The sequence below is a fragment of the Pseudophryne corroboree genome, chromosome 9, assembly GCF_028390025.1.
Source record: "Pseudophryne corroboree isolate aPseCor3 chromosome 9, aPseCor3.hap2, whole genome shotgun sequence".
NCBI classification, from domain to species: Eukaryota; Metazoa; Chordata; class Amphibia; order Anura; family Myobatrachidae; genus Pseudophryne; species Pseudophryne corroboree.
The window spans coordinates 257726587-257740694 of record NC_086452.1 but is presented as its reverse complement, the minus strand read 5'-3'; the positions used below and the strand labels follow the sequence as shown (position 1 = coordinate 257740694).

The 14108-nt window shown below is 48.2% G+C and overlaps 1 protein-coding gene across 3 annotated transcripts in view; it reads right to left on the bottom strand.

The window, feature by feature from the left end:
- The window catches only part of PLA2G4A (phospholipase A2 group IVA), a 772031-nt gene that overhangs the window by 224755 nt on the left and 533168 nt on the right, over positions 1-14108 (bottom strand). For all 3 annotated transcript variants that reach the window (XM_063940241.1, XM_063940242.1, XM_063940243.1), the window contains one exon: positions 6129-6266. In XM_063940241.1, coding sequence (XP_063796311.1) covers positions 6129-6266 — 138 coding nt within the window. The remainder of the gene's footprint in view (positions 1-6128; positions 6267-14108) is intronic.

Here is a 14108-nt window from a genome sequence, read left to right as displayed (position 1 = left end):
GTGATTGACAGGAAATGGGTGTTACTGGGCGGAAACACGGCGTTTCAGGGGCGTGTGGCTGAAAACGCTACCGTTTCCGGAAAAAACGCAGGAGTGGCCGGAGAAACGGTGGGAGTGCCTGGGCGAACGCTGGGTGTGTTTGTGACGTCAAACAGGAACGACAAGCACTGAACTGATCGCACAGGCAGAGTAAGTCTGAAGCTACTCTGAAACTGCTAAGTAGTTAGTAATCGCAATATTGCGAATACATCGGTCGCAATTTTAAGAAGCTAAGATTCACTCCCAGTAGGCGGCGGCTTAGCGTGTGTAACTCTGCTAAATTCGCCTTGCGACCGATCAACTCGGAATGAGGGCCAAAGTGTATTCCAAATTAATTGATTGATGGATCTTCAAGTTGCGCCATCTCTTCCTCACGTTTTTCTTTTGGTGTATATTCTTGAGGTGAAACCACGGTGAAGGTTTCTTTGTGTGGGACGAGAGGCTGACACTTGTTAAAAGCGCAAGAAAGATCTCTTTTCTTTTTCTGCAAGTCTTCTTTTTTGCCTTATGTTCCCCCACAGCAAAAGAAAACACCTCAATACCAGATGCAGTCCTTTCGGTCGCATAAGTTCAGAAAGGGTCGGGGCTCTTCCTTCCTCGCCAGAGGTAAAGGTAGAGGGAAAAGAGCACCAGCTACTGCTAGTTCCCAGGAACAAAAATCCTCCCTGGCCTCTACAAAATCCACTGCATGACGCTGGGGCTCCGCTGCGGGAGTCCGCACCGGTGGAGGCACGTCTTTGTCTCTTCAGCCAGGTCTGGGTTCAGTCGGATTTGGATCCTTGGGTGATCGAAATTGTATCCCAGGACTACAAACTGGAGTTCGAAGATGTGCCACCACACTGATTTTTCAAACCGGCCTTGCCAGCTTCTCCCCCAGAGAGGGAAACAGTTTCAGCTGCCATACAGAAACTGTGTCAACAACAGGTGATTATCAAGGTTCCCCAAGGGCAACAGGGAAAGGGGTTTTATTCAACTCTATTTGTGGTCCCGAAGCCGGACGGCTCGGTCAGACCAATTCTAAATCTAAAATCCCTAAACCTATATTTGAAGAGGTTCAAATTCAAGATGGAATCTCTCCGGGCTGTGATCTCCACCTGGAAGGGGGGGATTTTATGGTGTCTCTGGACATAAAGGATGCATACCTTCATGTCCCCATATATCCTCCTCATCAGGCGTACCTGAGATTCGCTGTACAGGGTTGTCATTACCAGTTTCAGACGTTGCCGTTTGGGCTTTCCACGGCCCCGAGAATTTTCACCAAGGTAATGGCGGAAATGATGGTGCTCATGCGCAAGCAGGGAGTCACAATTATCCCATACTTGGACGATCTCCTGATAAAGGCAAGATCGAGAGATCAGTTACTAAAGAGCGTGTCTCTCTCCCTGAGAGTACTACAACAACACGGCTGGATTCTAAATCTACCAAAGTCGCAGTTGGTTCTGACAACTCGGCTGGCATTTTTGGGCATGATTCTGGACACGGAAAAAAAGAGGTTTTTTTCTCCCAAGGAAAAAAGCCCAGGAACTCCAGAACATGGTCAAGGACCTGTTAAAACCAAAAAGAGTGTCAGTTCATCAATGCACTCGAGTATTGGGAAAAATGGTGGCGACCTACGAGGCCATTCCGTTCGGCAGGTTCCATGCGAGAGCTTTTCAGTGGGATCTTCTAGACAAGTGGTCAGGGTCCCATCTACAAATGCATCGGAGGATAAGCCTGTCCCCCAGGGCGAGGGTATCTCTCCTGTGGTGGCTTCAGAGTGCTCACTTTCTAGAGGGTCGCAGGTTCGGCATTCAAGATTGGGTTCTTGTGACCACGGACGCGAGCCTCCGAGGATGGGGAGCTGTCACATAAGGAAGAAATTTTCAGGGAATATGGTCAAGCCAGGAGGCTTGTCTACACATCAATGTGCTGGAATTAAGGGCCATATACAACGGCCTACAGCAAGTGGAGAATCATCTTGGCAACTTGTGGTGCATGTAAACCGCCAAGGCGGGACAAGGAGAAGAGCAGCAATGGCAGAAGCCACCAGGATTCTTCGCTGGGCGGAAACTCATGTAAGCGCTCTGTCAGCAGTCTTCATCCCGGGAGTGGACAACTGGGAAGCAGACTTCCTCAGCAGACACGATCTCCATCCAGGAGAGTGGGGGCTTCATCTAGAAGTTTTTGCAGAAGTAACAAGTCGTTGGGGACTTCCTCAAATAGACATGATGGCGTCGCACCTCAACAAAAAGCTACGGACGTATTGTTCCAGGTCGAGGGACCCTCAGGCAGTGGCGGTGGACGCCCTAGTGACACCGTGGGTGTTTCAGTCGGTCTATGTGTTCCCTCCTCTTCCACTCATCTCAAAACTATTGAGAATCATAAGACAAACAAGAGTGCAGACAATACTCATTGTTCCAGATTGGCCTCGAAGGGACTGGTATTCATATCTTCAGGAAATGATCACAGAAGATCCGTGGCCGCTTCCTCTCAGGGAGGACCTGTTACAACAGGGGCCCTGCGCGTTCCATCCCTACTCTAATCAAGGCTAGGAAGGAGGTAACCGCGAAGCATTATCACCGAATCTGGAGGAAATATGTGTCTTGGTGTGAAGCCAAGAATGCTCCTATGGAAGATTTTCAGCTGGGTCGTTTTCTCCATTTTCTACAGACAGGAGTGGATATGGGCCTGAAGTTAGGCTCCATTAAGGTGCAGATTTCGGCCTTATCTATATTCTTTCAGAAGGAGTTGGCTTCTCTTCCAGAGGTCCAGACTTTTGTGAAAGGAGTACTGCACATCCAACCTCCTTTTGTGCCCCCAGTGGCACCGTGGGACCTTAACGTGGTGTTACGGTTCCTTCAATCACACTGGTTTGAACCTCTTCAAACGGTGGAGTTAAAATTTCTCACTTGGAAAGTGGTCATGTTGTTGGCCTTGGCATCTGCGAGGCGGGTGTCTGAATTGGCGGCTTTGTCTCACAAGAGCCCATATCTAATTTTCCATGTGGATCGAGCGGAGTTGAGAACTCGTCCTCAATTTCTACCTAAGGTGGTTTTGTCGTTCCATATGAACCAACCTATTGTGGTGCCGGTGGCTACGGGTGACTTGGAGGATTCCAAGTCCCTGGATGTAGTCAGGGCCTTAAAAATTTATGTAGCCAGGACGGCTAGAGTTAGGAAAACAGAGGCTCTGTTTGTCCTGTATGCGGCCAACAAGATTGGCGCTCCTGCTTCTAAGCAGACTATTGCTCGCTGGATCTGTAACACGATTCAGCAGGCTCATTCTACGGCGGGACTGCCGTTACCAAATTCGGTAAAGGCCCATTCCACTCGGAAGGTGGGCTCTTCTTGGGCGGCTGCCCGAGGCGTCTCGGCATTAAAGCTGTGCCGAGCAGCTACTTGGTCGGGTTCAAACACTTTTGCAAAATTCTACAAGTTTGATACCCTGGCTGATGAGGACCTCATGTTTGCTCAATCGGTGCTACAGAGTCATCCGCACTCTCCCGTCTGGTCTGGAGCTTTGGTATAATCCCCATGGTCCTTACGGAGTCCCCAGCATCCTCTAGGACGTAAGAGTAAATAAGATTTTAAACCTACCGGTAAATCTTTTTCTCCTAGTCCGTAGAGGATGCTGGGCGCCCGTCCCAGTGCGGACAATTTCTGCAAGGCTTGTATATAGTTGTTGCTTACATAAAGGTTATGTTACAGTTGTGATCAGTCTCTGGCTGATGCTGTTTTATTCACACTGTTAACTGGTTTGGTATATTCCATGTTGTACGGTGTGTATGGTGTGGTCTGGTATGTATCTCGCCCTTAGATTAACAAAAATCCTTTCCTCGTACTGTCCGTCTCCTCTGGGCACAGTTCTTTAACTGAGGTCTGGAGGAGGGGCATACAGGGAGGAGCCAGTTCACACCCATCTAAAGTCTCAGAGTGCACATGTCTCCTGCGGAGCCCGTCTATACCCCATGGTCCTTACGGAGTCCCCAGCATCCTCTACGGACTAGGAGAAAAAGATTTACCGGTAGGTTTAAAATCTTATTATTGTCCAGTCTGGCTGGTTGGAACAAAAATCTGGTAACATACAGTATGGGACAGTTGCTCCCATACATTACCAAATATATACCAGATTGGACAATAAATCTTCAGGAGTATGGCCATCTTAAATTTATTTGGGCATATAATTACTGTATGTAAGATGAACACAAGATTTGCAACCAATTAATCCCAATTCGGACTGGTTTCCATCTTTAGACCATGGAATATATGTAAGTGAGTGAATTCCATATACTGGTGCTATCTCAGCGATTGAGGCTGTAGATTTAAAGTGGTAACAATTTAAAATGGCAAAACTCTCTGAAATTATTACCGCTTTAAATCTACATTCTTAATTGCCGAGATTGCTCCGGTTCACATAGTTCTCAACCTATTACATATACCCTTGTGTATCTGTTTTCATAGGCATTTATTGGTTACAAAACACGCAATTTTTCTTGCAGACTAAATGACACACAATTATGCAGGTAAACAAACACTACTTTATACTGTCATTTCACATGAGTTTTTGTTGCTCTTATAGTGCTTTTACCACATCCTATGACGTATTATCACAGCTGTCTTTATTAAATACATTTTAAGAAAAGAAATAAGTAAAAGCACAATTGCAGCTCTAGCTCTTTAATTACCAAATTATGTTTTACAGTACTGAGGGGATAGCAGCATATATTACAGTTACATACACCGCAGGTTGGACCCGAGTTATTGGTGGGGCTTTTCCTCTGCCCGCGGTTGGAGATGACAGGATCTCCAAGTGCTGGTGAGACGACTCTCCATAGGGTGTTAATTGGACCTGTGTTGGATGACCTGTGTCACCTGTTAACACTGCACCGCAACCCAATTCCTTCCCAAGACCAACCCTGCTTGCTACCCAGGTTGGATTCCCAGGTCACTGCTCCAGGGTTATTTTTCGGGGACCCTTTCACACCGTGCCACAACCCCGGTTAAACCAGCAATAAGCTGGGTTACTCTGGTGGTGTGAAAGGGGTAATATGGTCCCATACTATGTGCTGACTGACACTACCTGATTTACAGCTGAATAGCTGGGTGTGGTATGTGTGACCGGCGGTCTCAGTACATCGGCACCGGGATCTCAGCAGCGGAATCCCGGCAGGGGGCAAGTGCAGCAAGCCCCTTGCGGGCTCAGTGGCGACCGTTCTTTTCTTACTCTATGGGTGTCCCTGTTGGTCGGCATGCCGAACGTTGGGATTGTGAGAGGCGGGCTGTAGTGGGAGGTTATGTGGCCGTCGGTCTCCTGACTACATCGTGAAAAGCTATCAGCAGTAGATCCTTGCCATTTACGGCATTTTATGCTAGTGCTCCTGTGCTCATTGTGGCCTGATTCTGAGTTGAATGCCTCCAGGACCGTTCTACCGCACAACCGCGGCAGCCAACTTAATTTCTTATGCTGATGCGAGAATCCACCTATGTATGCTAAAAAGCTGTGCGTTTGCATGTGGAAGGTCAACCCGACCACTGTTTTCATCTTTAGTATCTGGCCTTGCACCTACCCCATGCTGGGTGCAAAAGATCAGTCTCAAACAAACTTTCCATCTCCATCCCATACTACAAATCAGCACAGAAGTCGACTAGTATGCCCACAAGATGGGACAGTTTAGTGCATCTGCATGGTCCCTGCCCTGTCACTGAGAAAGCGCTCTGTGGATGGCTGGATCACTCCGTCCACATTCGCAATCTTTGTCCATTTGTGCACACCTTGTCTGGTGCATATGCAGTCGCCAATTTCTTTCTACAGCACATGAGCTCCATACGCGCCTTCGCTTGTGTCTTACTCAGAATCAGGCCCTGTGTCTGCTGTAATACTGACTGCTAGGATACTTGCTTTACCTTGTCTTTCACCCTATGAAAAACTGCATTGGAAAAGCTTTCATTACTTTCAATTTAAGCCTTGGGTAACGATGAACACAAAACATTTCATGGTATCAGGTATGCTATAGACGAAGACCTCACTAAGATTAACGCTGATAATTTTTCAAGTACATGAGTTTTCAAACATAGGCAATCTTCATATGTTACCTTGTTTGTATTACTTACCCATTAAAAAGTGTAAAGGATATTCTTCATACTTCTTTATAACAGTTCCCATAAAAAACTTGCTTCCAAAAAATTCTGGAGGCATAAATGTACCATATTTGGCCATTCCTATTTCATAAGGAGTAAATTCCACCCAGTCTGTAAGTAAAACAGAATAAAGTACTGTAGTAAGAGAAGGTCATTAGAATTTAAGCTTGGTTTTACATAAAAACAATACAGCCTTGATTTTTATTTAATCCGTAGATAAGTGACAAGAACATTTACATGTCATTTACAACAAGTTGGCTGAAAAATCTAACAATAACAGTAATTTCCACAATATGCATTAAAATATATTTACTGTGTGAAATGATAAACCATCCAACTGTAAAAAAATGAAAGCATTCGCCAAATCACAGAAAATTGGGAGTCAGCTTTTTCCCACAGGGCAGGAATCAACGTTCTAGCTGCAATTAGGGTATGCTGTAAACGTGAGAGTTTGTTTTAACATTCACATACAGTAAATGTGACACCCACCAAGGTAAACATCATGCAGCCTTGCAGGAATAAATATCAATGTCAGTGTACAACACAATGCATTACAAAGTAGATTACACGCAGACAATAACGTTACAATTTCTTTGTAGGAATTTATTTCACTGGAGAGCTTTGCACGTCTCCAAGCACAATAGTACAATTTAAAATGTAAAACTTATCCCATTAAATTGCAAAGCAGAAACCATTACATTACACAAGTAATTTGATAATTGGGGCCCCGTATTACCTCTGTAAGTTATATAAAAAGTTTTGAGTGCACTTATTCTAAAAGCCCATTTTCTGAGAACAGTGTGGAATCTGAATTGAATAAAGTTAACGAGAGATTACAGCAGTGCTGCAAGTATGGCTGTACGGGGCGGTACTGCGCACTGCCGGGCTGCCACCTTGCAGACACCGGGTGTTGAAGAGAGGAGAGCGCAGCATGCGCCTCTCCTCTCCTGCCTGCCAAGTCCTTCCCGAGTCCACTGAGCCCGGCGGTGGCGGTGTGCACTGAAACGCCGGTTTGTGAGCCAATCAGAGCTCGCAGACCGGCAGCCAATCAGGAGTCACCGCTGCCGGACCGTGAGCCCTGACTGGCTCGCGGACTGGCGCCTCTCCTCTCCTGCCTGCCAAGTCCTTCCCGAGTCCACTGAGCCCGGCGGTGGCGGTGTGCACTGAAACGCCGGTTTGTGAGCCAATCAGAGCTCGCAGACCGGCAGCCAATCAGGAGTCACCGCTGCCGGACCGTGAGCCCTGACTGGCTCGCGGACTGGCGGCAGATCTAATATACAGGATGCCGCCACTGCAGGAGTACCCGGAGACTGGACTGAGGGCAGGAGGGCCATGTGCTGCGTTCTCCTCTATCCAGCAGCAGCAGCAGAAGACAGTGCCAGCGACAATGGTGAGTTGCACTGCTAGGGCATATCTGGCACGCTGGGGGCATGTGTATCTGGCACTGTAGGGGCATATCTGGCACTGTGGGGGCATGTGTATCTGGCAAAGTGGGGGCATGTGTATCTTGCAAAGTGGGGGCATATCTGGCACTGTGGGGGCATATGTGTATCTGGCAAAGTGGGAGCATATCTGGCACTGTGGGGGCATATCTGGCACTCTGAGGGCATGTGTATTTGGCACTGTGGGGGCAAGTGTATCTGGCACTATGGCATATTATTTATTGATTAACAGCTTCTTATATAGCGCAGCAAATTCCGTTGCGCTTTACAATTGGAAATAACAATGGTATAACAAACTGGGTGATAAACAGTCATAGAGGTAGGAAGGCCCTGCTCGCGAGCTTACAATCTATAGGGAAATAGGCATGTATACACAAGGAAAGGTGCTATCTATTGAATTGTTGTCCGTCAGATTGCAAAGGTTCTTGGTGGGCTGTATGATATGGTCATACAGCAATGATGAACCGGGTTCAAGAGGAAGGGAAAGTGAAGAATTAGAAGACATGTGAGGATATGTGTGGTCTGTACAGAGTGGATGCAATTTGAGTGGAAGGTTTATGAAAGTTATGTGGGCGGTTCTGGAATTTGATATGCTTGCCTAAAGAGGTGAGTTTTCAGGGAACCCTTGAAGTTTGGAGACTGGAGGAGAGTCTTATTGTGCGTGGTAAGGCATTCCACAGAGTGGGTGCAGCCCAATGAAAGTCCTGCAATCGTGAGTGGGAGCAAGTAATGAGTGTGGTTGAGAGACGCAGGTCTTGTAAAGAGCAAAGAGGTCGGGTTGGGAGATATTTTGAGATAAGCAAAGTGATGTACGTTGGTGTAGTTTGGTTAATGGCCTTGTGTGTGAGTAAAAAAGTATTTTATATTGAATGCGGTAGAATACAGGTAACCAATGGAGGGACTGAAAGAGTGTATCTGCAGACGATAAACGTCTAGCGAGGAAAATTAGCCTCAGAATGGATTGTAGTGGTGAGAGTCTCGTTTTGGGAAGACCAGTAAGAAGACTATTGCAATAATCAATGTGGGAGATAATGAGAGCGTGGATTAGAGTTTTAGCAGTGTCTTGTGTAAGGTATGGTCGTATTTTGGATATGTTTTTTAGATGCATGTAACATGATCTTGAGACAGATTGAATGTGGGGAACAAAGGACAGTTCAGAGTCAAGGATGACACCTAGGCAGCAAGCTTGTGTGTTAGGGTAGATAGTCGAGTTTACAACAGTGATAGAGATGTCAGGTTGGTACCTACTATTGGCTGGTGGAAAATAATATTTTACTCACCGGTAAATCTATTTCTCGTAGTCCGTAGTGGATGCTGGGGACTCCGTAAGGTCCATGGGGAATAGATGGGCTCCGCAGGAGACTGGGCACTCTAAGAAAGATTTAGTACTACTGGTGTGCACTGGCTCCTCCCTCTATGCCCCTCCTCCAGACCTCAGTTAAGGAAACTGTGCCCGGAAGAGCTGACATTGTAAGGAAAGGATTTTGGAATCCAGGGTAAGACTCATACCAGCCACACCAATCACACCGTATAACTTGTGATAAACTTACCCAGTCAACAGTATGAACCACAACAGAGCATCAACAATGGATGCCCACATAACATAACCCTTTATTAAGCAATAACTATGTACACGTATTGCAGAAAGTCCGCACTTGGGACGGGCGCCCAGCATCCACTACGGACTACGAGAAATAGATTTACCGGTGAGTAAAATCTTATTTTCTCTAACGTCTTAGTGGATGCTGGGGACTCCGTAAGGACCATGGGGATTATACCAAAGCTCCCAAACGGGCGGGAGAGTGCGGATGACTCTGCAGCACCGAATGGGCAAACACAAGGTCCTCCTCAGCCAGGGTATCAAACTTGTAGAACTTAGCAAATGTGTTTGTACCCGACCAAGTAGCTGCTCGGCAAAGCTGTAATGCCGAGACCCCTCGGGCAGCCGCCCAAGAAGAGCCCACTTCCCTTGTGGAATGGGCTTTCACTGATTTTGGATGCGGCAAACCAGCCGCAGAATGAGCCTGCTGAATCGTGTTACAGATCCAGCGAGCAATGGTTTGCTTTGAAGCAGGAGCACCCAGCTTGTTGGATGCATACAGGATAAACAGCGAGTCAGTCTTCCTGACTCCAGCCGTCCTGGCTACATAGATCTTCAAAGCCCTGACTACATCAAGCAACTTGGAATCCTCCAAGTCACGAGTAGCCGCAGGCACCACAATAGGTTGGTTCAAATGAAAAGATGACTCCACCTTCGGCAGAAATTGCGGACGAGTCCGTAATTCTGCCCTGTCCATATGGAAAACCAGATAGGGGCTTTTACATGACAAAGCTGCCAATTCTGACACACGCCTAGCCGAAGCGAAGGCCAATAGCATGACCACCTTCCACGTGAGATACTTTAGCTCCACGGTCTTAAGTGGCTCAAACCAGTGGGATTTCAGGAAACCCAACACCACGTTGAGATCCCAAGGTGCCACTGGTGGCACAAAAGGGGGCTGAATATGCAGCACTCCCTTAACAAACGTCTGAACTTCAGGAAAAGAAGCCAGTTCCTTTTGAAAGAAAATGGATAGGGCCGAAATCTGGACCTTTATGGACCCCAACTTCAGGCCCATAGTCACTCCAGACTGTAGGGAGTGCAGGAACCGGCCCAGCTGGAATTCCTCTGTAGGGGCCTTCCTGGCCTCACACCAGGCAACATATTTTCGCCATATACGGTGATAGTGTCTTGCTGTCACGTCCATCCTAGCCTTTATCAGCGTAGGAATAACTTCCTCCGGAATGCCTTTTTCCGCTAGGATCCTGCGTTCAACCGCCATGCCGTCAACAGCCATGCCGTCAAACGCAGCCGTGGTAAGTATTGGAACAGACAGGGCCCCTGTTGCAACAGGTCCTGTCTGAGAGGCAGAGGCCATGGGTCCTCTGTGAGCATTTCTTGCAGTTCCGGGTACCAAGTCTTTCTTGGCCAATCCGGAACAATGAGTATTGTTCTCACTCCTCTTTTTCTTACGATTCTCAGCACCTTGGGTATGAGAGGAAGAGGAGGAAACACATAGATCGACTGAAACACCCACGGTGTTACCAGTGCGTCCACAGCTATCGCCTGAGGGTCTCTTGACCTGGCGCAATACCTTTGTAGCTTTTTGTTGAGACGGGACGCCATCATGTCTACCTGTGGCAGTTCCCATCGATTTGTAATCTGAGTGAAGACTTCGTGATGAAGTCCCCACTCTCCCGGGTGGAGGTCGTGCCTGCTGAGGAAGTCTGCTTCCCAGTTGTCCACTCCCGGAATGAACACTGCTGACAGTGCTTGCACGTGATTCTCCGCTCAACGAAGAATCCTGGTGGCTTCCGCCATCGCCACTCTGCTTCTTGTGCCGCCCTGGCGGTTTACATGAGCCACTGCGGTGATGTTGTCTTACTGAATCAGCACCGGTTGGTTGCGAAGCAGAGGCTCCGCTTGACTCAGGGCGTTGTATATGGCCCTAAGTTCCAGGATATTTATGTGCAGACAAGCCTCCTGACTTGACCACAACCCTTGGATGTTTCTTCCCTGAGTGACTGCCCCCCCCCCTCGGAGGCTCGCATCCGTGGTCACCAGGACCCAGTCCTGTATGCCGAACCTGCGGCCCTCGAGAAGGTGAGCACTCTGTAGCCACCACAGAAGAGACACCCTGGCCCTCGGGGACAGGGTGATCAGCCAATGCATCTGAAGATGCGATCCGGACCACTTGTCCAACAGATCCCACTGAAAGATCCTCGCATTGGAACCTGCCGAAGGTAATGGCTTCGTATGATGCCACCATCTTTCCCAGGACTCGCGTGCAGCGATGCATCGACACCTGTTTCGGTTTTAAGAGGTCTCTGACTAGAGTCACGAGCTCTTGAGCCTTCTCCGCCGGGAGAAACACCTTCTTCTGGTCTCTGTCCAGAATCATGCCCAGAAAAGGCAGACGCATTGTAGGAATCAGCTGTGACTTTGGGATATTCAGAATCCAGCCGTGCTGTTGCAACACTTCCTGAGAGTGTGCTACGCTGATCAGCAACTGCTCTCTGGACCTCGCCTTTATGAGGAGATCGTCCAAGTATGGGATAATTGTGACTCCTTGCTTTCTCAGGATCACCATCATTTCTGCCATTACCTTGGCAAATATTCTCGATGCCGTGGAGAGCCCAAACGGCAACGTCTGGAATTGGTAATGACAGTCCTGTACTACAAATCTGAGGTACTCCTGATGAGGTGGATAAATGGGGACATGCAAGTAAGCATCCTTGATGTCCAGAGACACCATAAAATCCCCCTCTTCCAGGCTTGCAATGACCGCTCTGAGCGATTCCATTTTGAACTTGAATCTTTTCAGATAAATGTTCAGGGACTTTAAATTCAATATGGGTCTGACCGAACCGTCCGGTTTCGGTACCACAAACATTGTGGAATAGTATCCTCTTCCTTGTTGAAGGAGGGGAACCTTTACCACCACCTGCTGGAGATATAACTTGTGAATTGCCGCTAACACTACTTCCCGTTCCATGGGGGAAGCTGGCAGGGCCGATTTGAGGTAACGGTGAGGGGGCATCTCTTCGAATTCCAGCTTGTACCCCTGAGACACAATCTGTATAGCCCAGGGATCCACCTTTGAGCGAACCCACTGGTGGTTGAAATTTCGGAGACGCGCCGCCACCGCTCCTGGCTCCTGTGGAGCCCCGGCGTCATGCGGTGGATTTAGTGGAAGCCGGGGAGGACTTCTGTTCCTGGGAACTAGCTGTATGGTGCAGCTTCTTTCCTCTACCCCTGCCTCTGGCAAGAAAGGACGCACCTCTGACCTTCTTGCTTCTTTGTGATCGAAAGGACTGCATTTGGTAATACGGTGCTTTCTTAGGCTGTGAGGGAATATATGGCAAAAAATTTTACTTCCCAGCCGTAGCTGTGGAAACTAGGTCCGAGAGGCCGTCCCCAAACAATTCCTCACCCTTGTAAGGTAAAACCTCCATGTGCTTTTTGGAGTCGGCATCACCTGTCCATTGCCGAGTCCACAGGACCCTTCTGGCAGAAATTGACATTGCATTTATTCTAGAGCCCAGTAGGCAAATGTCCCTCTGGGCATCCCTCATATATAGGACAGCGTCTTTTATATGCCCCAGGGTCAGTAAAATGGTATCCTTGTCTTAGGTATCCATTTCCTCAGACAGATTATCTATCCATGCTGCTACAGCACTACACATCCAGGCCGACGCAATTGCCGGCCTCAGTAGAGTACCTGAATGTGTATAAACAGACTTCAGGATACTTTCCTGCTTCCTATATGCAGGATCCGTTAGGGCGGCCGTATCCTGTGACGGCAGGGCCACCTTCTTAGATAAGCGTGTCAGAGCTTTATCTACCCTAGGGGAGGATTCCCAGCGCACCCTGTCCGTTGGCGGGAAAGGGTACGCCATAAGTAACCTTTTGGAAATCAGCACTTTCCTATTGGGGGAATCCCACGCTTTTTCACATAATTCATTTAACTCATGTGAAGGGGGAAAAGTCACCTCTTGCTTTTTCTCCCCATACATACTGTATAAACCCTCTTGTCAGGGACAGGGTTTACCTCTGATACGTGCAAAACATCCTTCATTGCTATAATCATGTAGCGGATGGCTTTAGCCATTTTAGGCTGCAATTTTGCATCATCCTCATCGACACTGGTCAGAATCCGTGTCGACATCTGTGTCAACAATTTTGGATAGTGGGCGCTTCTGAGACCCTGACAACCTCTGCGCTGTAGGATCAGGCATGGGCTGAGACCCCGACTGCCCCAAGGCATCAGCTTTATCCAACCTTTTATGCAAGGAGTTTACATTATCATTTAACACCTTCCACATATCCATCCAATCAGGTGTCGGCGCCATCGGCGGAGACACGTCATTCATCTGCACTTGCTCTGCCTCCACATAGCCCTCTTCGTCAAACATGTCGACACATGCGTACCGACACACCACACACATAGGGGATGCTCTATATGAGGACAGGACCCCCACAAGGCCTTTTGGAGAGACAGAGAGAGAGTATGCCAGCACACACCCCAGCGCTATATGACCCAGGAATCACACAGTAACTTAGTGTTTACCCAGTAGCTTCTGTATATATGATTAATGCGCTAAATTTATGTGCCCCCCCTCTCTTTTTACCCTTTCTACCGTGAGTCAGCGGCGGGCTTCTGTCCCGCGATTTTGTGTGAAATTAATGGCGGCGGCTCATGCATATAACAGTGTCCAACTGTATATATTGCTGCTTTTGCCAGGAGGTACTTAATTGCTGCCCAGGGCGCCCCCCCCTGCGCCCTGCACCCTACAGTGACCGGTGTGTGTGGGTTAGTGTGGGCGCAATGGCGCACAGCTGCAGTGCTGTGCGCTACCTCATATGAAGACAGGAGTCTTCTGCCGCCGATTTTGACGTCTTCTTGCTTCAACCCGCCGTCTTCTGTCTTCTGGCTCTGCGAGGGGGGCGGCGGCGCGGTTCCGGGAACGG